General features: G+C 30.7%; 1 protein-coding gene across 4 annotated transcripts in view; it reads right to left on the bottom strand.

Annotated features, from left to right (window-relative positions):
• The window catches only part of LOC129953346 (ecdysone-induced protein 75B, isoforms C/D), a 352,681-nt gene that overhangs the window by 70,863 nt on the left and 267,177 nt on the right, over positions 1–14,641 (bottom strand). The window contains exon 1 of one of the 4 annotated variants that reach the window (XM_056066489.1): positions 9,828–11,285. The exons of the other annotated variants lie outside the window; for them this stretch is intronic. Within the exon in view, the coding sequence (XP_055922464.1) occupies positions 9,828–10,941 (1,114 nt within the window). The 5' untranslated portion in view covers positions 10,942–11,285. Of the gene's footprint in view, positions 1–9,827; positions 11,286–14,641 lie in introns of those variants that run through there. 4 annotated transcript variants of the gene reach the window in all.

Raw genomic sequence — 14,641 nt, 5'->3', positions numbered from 1 at the left:
TAGGTAGGGGCCTATATGTATATAGGGGTATGGAATTGGAGTATGGAGAAGGAGATAATCTTGATTATTATTACTTTTTCTTCTATTTTTATTCCCACATTTATGAATTTATTCAAGTATTAAGCATATGATCTACATTTTAATGACGTATCGCGAGTCTTTGTCAGAGCCATCTGTTTTTTTTTATTTAATATTATTTGATCATGAAATTTTGGGTTTTATATTTTTGTATTTACATAAATTCCAAAAGATAACGAATAAGGTAGGTAGAAATAAGTATTTTTTCATTTTTATAATTTAATCTAAGGTTATTGAACTTTGTTTATGTTTTTGTGAAGTCAAAGTTTATGATGGAGATTATTTGACATTCTCATATCAATATGCATACATATTTGTGTCATCACGACAAACGCATAAACAAATATTATGATATTTTCTATCAGTTTATTTGTTTGGTATTATGCATATACAGGGTGTTTTTATTTTGTGACTTGAACATAAAGACGAAAACAATTTTGACAGCTCCCTCGTTAATCTCTATTTTTTAGATTTTGATTGAATTTTTTAAGATCTCTGTGTAACTTTCTCATTTCTAAATATATAAAATTGTGTGGAGACAAATGTGACATCATCTGTCAAAATATCATTCTTCACTTTAAATCGTTTTTGATAGATTTTACAGCGGGTAAAATAGTTGTGATATGATCAAGTTTCTTACTCAAAGAATGGGTTAAATATAAAAATATGCGTGAATTCAAAAATTAGATTTAAAACGATTTAAGATTACAATTCTTCTCATCTTAAAAATTGCATTCTCTTTAAATGTCAACTTGATGTCAGTTTTAAAATATCTTAATTGGTATTTTCTTATTCCTAAATAGGAGAAAATATATCTATGCTAAAATTATGGTTGATTTGGGATGACAGATCTATTCATCTGTCAAATTGTTATTTAATGACATTTATCTAAATTTTTGTTTTACATTTTTGGGTTGTCACTTTTTAGTTTTTAAGCAGGCATATGGCGTTTTTCTTGTTTAATTCAGAGTTTAGCATTGAGCAGAGTCTGAGCGAATAGAGCAGAGTAGAGTTCTGAACAGAGTACGTTCAGAGCTCTCTGATTTAATTATCAAACAACTTGAGCACTAAACTGTCATGATTTGAAATACCAAATGTCAGACTGTCAAAATTTTCTTTCATCAAATGAATTAAAAAACAGTCAAAGCGTTGGTCCATTTGAAGTGCTAAATGCAGTTAGTTTTATTGTTTGTGTTTAGCATTTTACTCTGTTATTTTATTCTGAACACACAGAACGTTTAGAACTAAAAAAGAAACATAAATTTGAAGCTTTAAACGATCAGAGCTAAAAAAGAAACACAGTTATTTTTCTGACAGTTCGAGCTCTGCTCTGAACTAAAAAAAACGCTAATAGTACAAGGCTTTCAAATCTCAAAGGGAGATTTATTAAAATAGTTTCTGAAGTTTACAATAGTAGTTTATTAAAACATATCGGCATATTTTATATATTGTAAAAGTGATTCAGCTACTCAAATGTCTTAGCATTTTACTCCATTTAAGAGCCTTGCACATGAGAGCGAACAACGAATGAACAATGGACGAACAAACGTGATTTTACACATTTCAAAAAGTCAATTTCTAACAAAAACACAATTAAATTATAAGAAACCAATTTACACTTATGTTAGGATAATAAAATTTGCATTTTGTTCTGTAAAATAAGACAATTTTGTAAAACAAATTGTTAGCAACGAATTGCAATGTGGTTGCTACGAACTGTCAAACTCTATTCGCGTTCCACATACAATCCACACTGCAACGAATAAATTGTTTGCGCTCAACTTAACCTCAAAATTATGTCTCTCTTATTTTGTTTGTGGAAAAAGGTAGTTATAAATTGACAGTTCGTCGCTGTCTGCGAATAGAAACAAAGCTCATGTGAAGGAAAAGTCAAAATATGCGAAAATCCACAGTTCGCAGTTCGTAGCTCATGTGCAAGATACTTTACTCTGTTATTTTATTCTGAGCTCACAGAGCGAGCTGTGAACATGTTTAGAACTAAAACAGAAACACGAATTTGAAGCTCTGAACAATCAGAACTAAAACAAAAAACCAATTTGAAGCTCTGAACGAACAGAGCCCAAAAAGAACCACAATCATTTTTTTTGACAGTTCGAGCTCTGTTCTTAATTTGAAAAGACGCCAATAGTACAAGGCTTGTGACGTTTGTCACTATAAGGGAGCTTTATTAAATTAATTTCTGACGTTTACAATTGTATTTTATTAAAAATTATCGGTATATTTTATTCATTAAAAAAGTGCTCCATTTACTCAAATGTCTTAATGACATATAACGCTCCACAAAAAAATGACGTTTATTAACTTCGAGCCATTTAAAAAAAAAGTGGTTATAAATTTGTAATTGTATAATAGTTAAGTAAAATAATTCTATGAGAATGTATAACATGCCTAAGCCTACAAAATGCCAATAAAAATTTTCAAATACATTTTCCTTTATAACAAGTTTTGTTTTTGGATCTTCTTCGTTGTTTTTCCTTCCATAAAATACTTTGAAGAAAACACAAAAATAAAAGAAAATTAATTCAAAAGAAAAACCCACAGAATATAAAAATAAAAACCTCAATCTAACCTCTGCTTTATGTACATTTTTATAAGTAGTAGGTAGGTAGGCATGTAAGGTACTAAGGGGCCACTGACACTTGTTTCTGAGATCATTGCACTAAACAAACGATCGCATCGGCTGGATGGCTTTGCTGGATGGATGGATGGATGGCTTGGTAGCTAACTATGGTTGATGGTGGGTTAACTCTTTTCTAAGCGTTTACAACCTCAACCTCACGCAAGAAAATCTTGTTTCTTTCTATTTTATTGTTAGATATTTATGCAGTGAAGTGTTGTGAGTAGATTTTAAGTGTTGCCATTGTGAATAGTGTGGTGAAATTTATTTTCAGTGTGAATGGGCTAAGGTATTATGACAGTTCAATAGAAAATGGCGGATTTTATGATTAGGGAGAAGGTTAATATGTAAAGTTTGTATAAGATGAAAAAAAGAATACAATTATTTCAACTTTTCTCTTAATAATAAATTGTGAGAAGTTTTGTTGGGTTAGGTTATGTTTATTTTTGCATGTTTTGTATTATTTCCATTAACTTTCTTATTTCTTCATGTTACAGTTTCAAGTTCAAGCCAGCTGTTGATGTCAATTTTTGTAGACAGAAAAATCTATTTTTAGATTAAAAACAAAAACTATCAGACAAATAAAATTTTCTACAATCTACAATTTTATTTTATCAAAATCACAAAACAAAAATTAACTATAATCATTTATTTAGCGATAGGCATATGATTATAAAGTGGCAAATATATACATTTTTTGTTTTTCGTTGTTTATTTTGTATTTTTTTTATTGTTGCCCTTGAAAATATTCGTTTTCGGTCTGTTAATTGGTTCTACATTCTATATTCGATTCTATACATATTCATACAACATACTGACATAACATTTATATTTATTTTTAATTTTTTTTTCTGTTTTGCTTAAAATTTAATAAATAAGAAAATTAAGGAAATTGATTGTACAAGGTTAACACTTGTACACACATGAACACACACACGCACACACACGATCATAGATTTCAACACACACACACACAAATGAATTAAACGAAGAGTAACCTTACTTTTAAAAATAAAATAAATATCTACTTTTGCAAAGAATATATGGCAAAAATGCGGAAATACAATTTTTGAGAGAGATACTTATGGAAGAGGTTTCAGTGATTTGAGTTGAGTCGAGTCCTCGAAAGGTCACACAACTTCAAGAGAACTCATAGCTCGTCGGCGGTGATGTATGTCGTCATCGTTGTCAGTTCTCTGAAGTTGTGTTCGAGACCAAAAAAAGTTCTTGATGGGTATTTTTTTTAAGTGATTTTAAATTAAACGATCATTAATATTCGAGGCCTTTTTATAGAGATTTTAAAGTGTTTGGGGATTTTTTTCTTTAAATTTTGTTTTACGGAATAAAGCAATTTATTATTCGACTGTAAGCAATATATTTTACTGCCTAGTGTGTGGGTGGGTTTAGAATTTTGTTTATTTAGCATGAAACAATATTAGAGTATTTAAGAGAAGATTGAATGGGAATATCCATCAAAGAGGTGAATAAGTGTTAATTGTTTACCATTCGAGCTTTTAAGGTCATTTTTAAGTATAGTATTTAAATGTTTTTCTTCTTTTTTCTCGAGTAATTTTTGACGGATCAATCATAGCATTTTATGTCATTTTAATTTTTGACAAGTGTGGTGAATATAGTATTGAAAACGTCACCATTTGCTGAAATGTATACTCTTAATTAATTTTTGACATTTAAAAATATAAAGTAAATTGCAATTTGTGATTAAATGTCAACGAAACTTAACGAAAACAAGTCATACGTGGATCTATGATGATACTAAACATCGAACATAGACAAAATTAACCAAGATGATGAAATTTTAAAGAAAATAAGGGGTATGAAGAATTATGATTTGTTTAAGGTGTTATTTGGAGAGTAAATTTCCAAAACGTCATTTGAGTGTCAAACTCTCCAAAGTCAAAATTACAAGATGGTGTTATTTTAACTAAATAATTCTTATTCAAAATCTATGAAATGACAGTTTCTTTTAGTTGATGGGAAGAGTCTTTTCTCCATAATTTTAGTTCTTCTTTTATATATTGATAAATACAAAATGACAGCTGTCAAATTATTAAGCTGTAAAATTAGAGCAAATACAAAGTGGCTATGGTCTGTAAAATGTCAAAAGTCAATTTAAATGGACATATTATCTCACTTAGTATTATATAAGAAAGCGATATAAAATTTATTCTTAAATACGATTTGTGCTGTAGGCAGATAGGTGAAAGTTCTTGTGCACAATTTAGCACAATTCACTATTTGCAGTTTCCTTTTAGATGCTTGTCTCATGTGCAGGGCTCTTATGACTTTATTTTTGACATTTTTGTGTCATCGTATGTTGATTAATAAAAAACCCTTCGTTGCAAATGAAATCCAAGAAAGATCTGGCCCCCATCCGGTAAAGCTTAAAATTCATGAGACATAAACCCATTTCATAGCTACAAATCATTTTATTTGCCAAAAGTCACCGTCCAAACTCGCATCCAAAGTTCATTGCTATCTCATTGCAAATTGCCTATTAAAAACAATAAAATCGTTTTCACTTTTCTCTCAGTATAAATGGCATAAGTAATAGATTTTTCCAACAACAAATCGCACAGTTGAAATAAAACCATTTTTGCTTATTCAAGTGTTTAACATCACATCGTCGTCGTCGTAGTCGTTCGGTGGGTCGATCGTCGCGCCACCATCCATGCCACCGTACCTACTTGACTTTTCCTTTCCAGTGCAGTGCAACAACAATTGCGGCAGCTTTCACTCGCTCGATTAACTCTTATAAATTTACCATCACTACACTACCCACCGCCTACATCTTGATTTATTTATCTGTCTATTATTCACCTACCTACCACACACAATATTTTGTTTTCATCTCACTTTTCTATATTCAATTGTTTAGCTTGTTGCACATAAAAAAAAACAACTTATTTTCAATGTTTTCTGATGCCAATAACACTTTCGATTTATTTTATTATTATTACTTCATATTCTCATCTCAAAAAATACTAATAGAAATCAAATGTCATATATACCCACCAGCCAGTATGGTAAGTTCACATTCAACAAATTTTACACAAAAGGCAAAAACAAGAGACACATAATCTAAAAACAACTAAAAATGGCAACATCCTCTTAAGCAAGTTTAACTAACTAGCTTTAGTCTATTGAACTTGTTTATTATAATGATGATGATGATGATGATAGTAAGTTTTCTTTTTCCCCCCTTTTATTCACCACACCATACATTTTCTCTCTCGTGAACAATGAAAATATTTTCACTTTCTATCTGGCACCACCATCACCATCATCATCATCATCATCATTATCATCGTCATCCGAAGAGACATTGCAAAATAATAGTTGCTATACATAGTGAATATAGCAAAAACGAAAATAAAAAGGAAAAGTGTCAAACCAAACGCAAACCAGTGCCATCTGGCTGATGATATTACAAGTGCAATGACATATGTCATTCTCCTTGTAATTTCAATTTATTCATTTTCTATCCCCCTCCTTCTTTTCACCTCCTCCATCCTTCTCTCTTCTTTGCACTTTTTTTGGTCTTATCAGTGCGGAAAATACAAAATAAATGCAAGAGATAATAAATTTGCATAGAAGATCGCAGCCAGCAGACAGAAAAAAAAAGAAAAGAAGAAAATTCCGTTAAAGAAATGAAGTTTAATGACACATGAACGAGACTGAACACTGAACTGACAGAGCAGAGCAACAAGCGATACGTTGAATGAACGCACTTTCGTCGTTGTCGTTGGTTGCTGGTAGTTGATCGGAATGAAAGAATGATGAGAAGAAAAGAAAACTCATATACATTAAGGCGAATGTGCATGCATGCAAAATAAAGAAAATAAATTAAAAATACAAAAAACAAACAAACGAGCGTTCATCTCGTGAGTTCACCGACTATAGCTACACGTCTTCTACACTCATCAATATTTATACAAATTATGTATATTTCAATAAGTCGAAATTGATGTGATGTGTACCTAATTATGGTAAATTGATGAAAAATTTGCATGTGCTTAAGTGATGTGTGTTTTGGTGTAGACTTCCTCTTTGGTCTGACCACCCTGAAAAAAAGACTACCTTACCTACATATGCCTAAAAACGATTATACTTATGAAACAATCGGAAGTGTCTTGAGAATGAATTCCCATCAACTCACCATCACCACACATGTGTCATTTGTTTGATTTGTTCGTTTCAACCCAACTGTCAAAATATCATATTAGGCCTCTGTTTGAAATAAACGCCCCCCTAAGTAAAACTACGGAACTACAAGCTACGTATACCTTAAATATACATTTATTTTTGTTAAGTTAACAAGCGAAGCAAATGCGTGTCGAAGATGACCTTAGTTGAGGTTAAGATTCGACATTACATTAGCATAGCATACACTCGTAGGTACCTACAATAAAATCGTTGTTTCGTTCATTCTCTCTCATTATTTTAATTATGTCAATTCACCTTGACCATGTTCGTTACGTTGAACTGACAGCGATTATAGTGATTAACATTTTTTTTTAGTTTTGCTGTTTTACATGTCTATTCACACGGTGAGTTGATCTTCAAATTTTGCCTAGAAGGTTATGTAGGCAGGGGTATAACTTTGAACCTTTTTATGTTAATTATTTTATGTATTTTTTGGCGCTTTTTATTATAGTACGCAATTTTGACACATATGAATATGAGTGTACGTAAAAAAACTAAATCAAACAAAGGCAATATTTGATCATACAACAAAGTAATGCGTATGATATTAGTTCTGTTTGTTTTGTTATTTTTTTTTGTTTTATTTTTTGACAAATGAAATTGTATAAGATTTTCAAGGTAGACGATAAAAAGTTCATTCATCTGTCAAAAATTTTTGTTTTCATGGATTCCGGAAATTTAAAGTGAATATAAGTTATTTTTTTTAAATTTTCATAATTGTTCATATATGCATATAATTTAGTTTTGCCATTGAACTTGAGACTTAGATACGCAAAAAGTTGAACGATAAGATTATTAATTTTTTTTTTGCAAAAACTAGTGAATTAAGATTTTATTCAGATATCTTTATGATTCGGTAGATGATTATTATATTTGTGTTAAAGTAAAATATTGAAGTATATTTTTTTTCTAGGTCTACTTGTTGAAGATTTAGAAAGCTTCTGATTTGTAGTTTTTGTATATAACGTTCTAATAGATTGAAGGTAAAAAATAGGTATTCAAAATAAAGAGTTCTTTTTTTTTGTTGAAGGCTACATAACATTTTGTTATTAAGTTTAGAAAATTAAATTAATTGAGGAAACGGCTTTTGGATATTCTTAACCTTTATGGGAGTTCATTTTTAAGTTGTTTTTATTTATTATAAATTTCCTAGTTTGCTTTGCAAATTTGTTGCAAAAATATTAATGAGTCGAAAGGCAAGGATAAGTAAATAAATTTATTAAGTGAACTTTGGAAAAAATTTAAAGTGATGGCTTAGAAATTGTGATGGGGTTTTTAATTTCACCATCTAACCAGTAAAAGATTATTTTTTAAGAGGTTAAAAATGTCCTTGATTCAAAAACCGTTAAAGCGAAACAATTTTAACTGCAAAAATTGATTTTAAGTTAACATTTGTTATGCTACCAAAATTTGACCTATTAAAACATTGCGAACAAAGTTTAAACTTGAGTTAAGATATCAGTTTTGAGCTAACTAAATGAAAAAAAAAATATATTTAAAAAAATAATTTAACAAAACAAAAAGTGACCTTCTAATATATTTATTTTTATTTTTTTAAAAGTGTTTTATATTTTTGGTTGTGATCAAACGTCTAGATTTTTTAATTTAAATTGAGTTGGGGTAGAAAAAATTACAATAAAGTAAGTTTTTCAAATTAATCCGAAAACTGAATTAAAGCGGGGCGCTTATAAGATAATTTTTTACATATCATAAGTAATTTTCACTTGAATTTTAATTTTAAACCTACAGTTGAAAAAAAAAATATAAAAATTAAGTTTAATAAGTTTTCCTTAAAACCTCACATTGGGCGCCATTTAAGAAATGTTTTATTTCAAAACTTTTTAGAAGCATAATGCATCCAATTCTGAATTGCACAAGACAAATAAATGTTTTTTTTTTAAATTTTGGTTAAATTTGTTCGTCGTTGTTTGTGAACTTATTTTTTTAGACCCAACAAAAGTAATGCAATGTTTTTCTTCTTAATTTTTCTGGAAATGTAAGCTTCTTGTGCCTTAAGATATATTTTCAAACCATAACTTAATTTAAGAAAAATTCAAATATTACTTGAAAAGTATTTAATAATTTTGATTTTCAAAAAAAAAAAAAAAAAAATAATGTTGGGCGCCATTTAATTTTTTTTAATGTGAAACTTATTTGACCTAATTTTTGTATTTGTATTTAGGTTAAAAAAAATATTGTCGGGATATTATTTTATAAGAAATGTATATTTATGAAATAGAAAAGTAAAAAGCTTTATTCAGAATGAATATTTAGCGGTAACCTTACCGTTTCGCAAAATAATCTATTTTTTTTTTTGATAAAGCTTAATTTTGGGTATTAGTTGAAAAATTAATCTTTACAAAGTTTGCTTAAATATTTCCAGCTCAGAAGTTTTTGCAACTATAACATTTTTATAAAGGAACGCGTTTTACTTAAAAAAAATATTATAAAGGTTCAACGTTGGGCGCCAAATAAAATTTACAAAAAATATTATATTTTTGTAATCCAAGAAATGTTGATATTTATTAATGAAAATGCGAATTATTATTATTTTTAAAGCAGTTTTTTAAACTATGTTAAGTTAAAAAAAAAAAAAAAAAATTGCAGAAAAATCCGATTAAAAGATTGTGGGACTTTATTTTTAGCAATTTTTATTTAAAATTTCTTTCTTATTTGAGATTGTATTTAAATAGAGTGAAATAAATCTATTTAGAAAATTTGAAAAAATAAACATACAAATATAAAATATTCAACAAAAAGATCTCACGTTGGGCGCCACTTTAAGTATAGTTACAAAAATTAAATAAAATCTCAAATAATTATAATTATTATAATTTTAGTTACAAAAGTGAGTTTTTGATTAAAATTTTATTAACATAAAACATACCAATATTTAATTCAGGTTCCCCTTTGACGGAACTAGCTACAGTTGTATCCATAACGGGGTAACTTTTTATATATTCCGGTGTTTGGGGTCTTAAATCCAATTGTTGTTGCTGTTGTTGATGATGATGTTGCTGTTGTTGTTGTTGATATTGTTGTTGGTGTTGTTGTGACATATTACCACGACAATTATTATTGTTATTGTTATTATAATGATTATTTATTGAATTGTCATAAGGATTATTGCCACAATTAATATTATTACCATTTAAAACATTCATATCACTTGTACTGACTGCGGAGCCAGAAATACCGTTATTATTGGGATTAATAAAATCACTGTTACTTACTAAACAATTATTATTATTTGATTCAATTTTAATATTATTACATTTGTTTTCAATATTATTAATATTATTGTGAATAATTTGGTTGTGATGTTGTTGCTGTTGTTGGTGATGTTGCTGTTGCTGTTGATTGCAACTTATAATCGAAGAAGGAACTGAACCACTATTGCAAGTTTTATTCACGTAAATCACATTTGAGTGAGGCACTTTTCTAGCAATAACTGTTGTTGTTATTGCTGATGATGAGTTAGTGTTACTATCTAATTGTGCAGAAATTACGGAATCAGTGTTAGAACTATTGTATCTACGAAAGTCCTGATGGTGATGCACTACCGGATACGATGATGACGACGAAGACGCGACAGACGGCAACGATGACGACAACGATGATGACGAACCCGATGACGATGACGGATTGTTGCTATTGTGAATGACAATTGCAGTGTCAGTTTCCAATTTGACACTACTATGCAATTTAGTGTTTTGATAATAAGTCGAAACACTGGTATTTGGTGGAAGTTTTAGGGCATTTTCTAAATGAGAACGCACCGTTATCGGTTGCTGTTGTGACGAGGATGCCGACACAACAGATCCTTGGTGTTGTTGTTGTTGATGTGGGTGTGGATGCTGATGTGATGTTGCATTATTGTTATCCGAAGGAAATGGAATACAAATCACTGAAGTGCCACTATTACTTAGATTGTTATACACTTGGCCACTGCTGCTTGATGTTGGACAGTCTGAGCTGTCAGCTGACATAAGCATTTTCATTTTTTTTTTTTACTTAATTTTGTTAATCAATTTTTTTTTGTGCTTTCTGCACGCACTGTTTTGGAAAATTTAAACAAATTTTATTCACTAACGAACGCACTGTGGCGAGGACATCGGAAATTCCTCCCACATACGAGCTACACGAGAAATCCTTGTTTTTTACTGATACGATAAAATTTTTTAAAAACTCCGATAAGACAAAAATAAACCTACGAATACTGCGACGAACAAACAAAATTTTTCAATATAAAATCAAATATTGTGAGGATGCACAGCGAGCTACGAAACAAAATGATCTTCTCTGATCGAGGCGAACTTTGTCAATGAAAGGAAAATCGCTGGATCTGGTCTCATTGGCAAAAGCCACCAGAAAGCAGAAACACAACCAAACCACGGCACGGAGACGGAGCCACCAGAGCCAGGCCTGCCTCAAAAAAACAAATAAAAACTCCACTCTCTCAGTCTCTGCGGCAAATACTCATACTCATACACAAAGCACCGATCGAGGTCTCTTATACATTCTCATGCTTATAATATCATATAGGGGAGCGGGTAAATCATATGAGTGGTAGATACTTTTATATCTTTCAGATACTTTAGTAAAAAAAAACTTAGATACTCACGATCATTATATAGAGGGACAGGAGGGACTTGAATATCGTATCGTAGTGTAGACGACACGGAGAGCAAGAATCGAGAGAGTGAAATAAAATTAAATAACAGGTACTTTTACTTTAAAGTCGTCAGCGTCACACAAGTAGATACGGCAGCGTCGATCGAAACGGCAACGGCAACGGCAGCATGTTTCAATGGTTTAGTAATAACATTGAAATTAATTCGCTCGTGGTTGATCGCGTTGACTGTTGAGCGAAAGAAATAAAGAGAGTGAGAGAGAGAGAGGGAGAGGATGATGACGCGACATTTGAATTTCGCGCGGTCTGGTGCTCTTTTGCTGCTGGTTCAAGTCGACGTTTATGTTTGACGACGACCGACGACGACGATGACTACCACAATCTCTGATGGGACTGATGGGACCCCGAAAGTTAGGAAGAAGGGGGCTTGAGGTGAAGCGACATCTATCGAGGAATTTACTGAGAGTTAAGCGAGCGGCCAACGAACGTTGATCGTGCCCTTGTAAATAAAATTATATCATCGATTTCATGCAATGTCTTATATTTTCATAGTGTGTGTGGATTTTTTTTGTATATGTGTGTGATCATGAGTTTTTATTATTCATTCTTCTCATTTTCTGTCTTTGGGGAGATCTCGAAAGGAAAACACAGAAGAAAAAATGGGAATACAGAGAGATGCTAAAGAGGTGGAGGTTGATGAAGTGAAGTGAAAACTTTCAATCTTGGGGTGCGTTTAAGAGTTGTGAAGTTGCTTTTAAAGTTGGCATCGTATTTGAGAGGTGGTGGGCGCAAGAGCATTGCCATCCTGAGAGATTGGTAAATAAAAGAAAGACTGAGAAACATAATGCACTTTTACTTTTGTCTGTCTTTTTTTGTGTAAAAGACCCCAAAAAATTTCTATTTTTTTTTTCTTTTCATTTCTTCTTCTTCTTTTCATTTCGATTAAATCCTATGTTTTTATCTGTTTATATTCTTGTTGTTGTTTTTGGTATTGTTGTTCGTGATGTTTCCATTGCAGGCGGATAGTGATAGGTTTTTCTTCTTTTCTATAGTGAATGCACTTTGTGTGGAGATAAAGTTGAACGAGAGGAATGACCTAGACCTTTGTATTCAGAGTAGGGAAGTGAGTTTATTTTTGAAGATTGTGAGTTTTTTGATAAAACCTTCCCATGTATAATTTATTGGGATAGAGAAGGAAAATATTTTTTTTTGTATACATATACATGGGTGGGTATACAAGTTTTAAAGGAATTCTCTAGAAAATGGTGCAGAGGAAAAGTTCTATAATTGATATGGTAAATTATTCCGATGTTTTTAAGAATTTTTCCTGACCTTTAAAGGTGGATACAAATTCTTATTGGAATTTCAATATAAAACTAGAATTTCAGGGAGAGAACAACTTGAAACTTTTAAATGAAGATGTTGTTTGTTACTTTTTGTAGGGTTCTAAGGTTTTCTAGATTTTTACTTTGACTGAAATAAATTTTAAGTCAATGTTTTGATTGTATTTCAAGACACATATTTAAGTCGAAACAAGTTTTTCAAATTTCCAATTCAGAGATAACTTCCAATAAGAAGTAAAAAGTCTTAAATACTAAACGGAAAGAATTCTGAAAGTTAAAAATATACCTACTGAAGAAAGGGCAAATATTCATTTTTGTTCCTTTCTTCCTGGATTCAACGTTTCTAGCAGTTTCTGCTTCTGATTTCGCTGTTGAATACGTTTTTCTGGCATATGGTAAACTTATATAAAGTTAATAAACTTAGGTATATAAATTAAAAAAATAAAGAAAATGTCACACGACTAATTTGTATTGCCCAACTAATAAATTACTATTCAAACCATTTAATGTTAAAAGCTATACTGTATCAGCTGTTTGAAACAACGAACTCCATGGAATTGGAGAATTCGTTAGTTTAATCCGGTGTTTCGTTACAAACCAATATTTAACTTTGTATTCTTTATAAGCAAAAAGACAATATTTTTGTAATATTTTAACTGTTTAATAATTGTTGCTTTGCGCTTTGAAATCCTTTAACGCACTTCTTCTATATATTCTCCAATATAAGCCATATTCAGACGATTTCTACAAAGTGCTTCAATAAGTTGCAAAACCTGAGCAAGACATCGAAAACATTGAACATCACATTTGAATTTCTGTAGGAATTAATTCAAATTATAATAATAATAAGTGAATGTTTTCTAGTGTATCTTAGCCTTATAACGGGTCCATCCATTTTGTGATTTCAAAAGTATCGTACCACTGAAAATATTGCAGCTGCAAGTGAAAGTATTACCGAAGACCCGAATGCGTCGATTCCTCTACGTTCTCAGGAATTAGAACTCTCTTACGGTACATTTTGGGGTATTTTGCATTTAGATCTACACCTACATCCATATGAAGTTCAGCTCACACAACAACTGACGCAAGCTGACCATTAACAAAGTCGCGTAGAAACGTGGGTGCTTGAACATCAAGCGGTGGATGGCGTTTTCGAACAAAATGTTCTCCCGCGACGAAGCAATTTGTCAATCGGAGACGGCTGTATGTTAATAAACAAAATTGTCCTATTTGGGCTTCTGATAATCTTCAAGTTATTAAAGCGAGGACATTACATCCACAAGAAGTCACTGTTTTGGTTCGCTTTTTGGCCCCCACCTGTGATTTGACCTTACTTCTTCGAAAATGTAGATGGAACAACTGTCGCCTTCAATTCGGAGCATTAAGATATTTGAGTTGAAAACCAATTTTTACGAACTTTTAGAAATGCTTTTATTAGGTTTTTATTTTTTGTTAAAAACTTCGAGTTTTCAAAAAAAATTTATCGAATGTTTAAAACAACATTTCTTATAAGATGAAATTAGATTTAAGCCAAAATCTCAAGGTTTTGAAAAGTCATTACGTACTTTTGTTGATTATTTTTTAGATTTTCAATTTTTTGTTAGAAAACTGTCAATTCGATTTTTTTTTTTCAAAATGGTACTCAATTTTGACAACAATATTTTAAAAAAAAATAAAGTTAGTTTAAAGCCAATTTCTCAAAGTTTTGAAATGTTATTTGAGTCA

This window comes from Eupeodes corollae, chromosome 1, assembly GCF_945859685.1.
Source record: "Eupeodes corollae chromosome 1, idEupCoro1.1, whole genome shotgun sequence".
Taxonomy (NCBI): domain Eukaryota; kingdom Metazoa; phylum Arthropoda; class Insecta; order Diptera; family Syrphidae; genus Eupeodes; species Eupeodes corollae.
The sequence above is the reverse complement of the archived record's forward strand: the minus strand, read 5'-3'. Positions and strand labels throughout refer to the sequence as shown.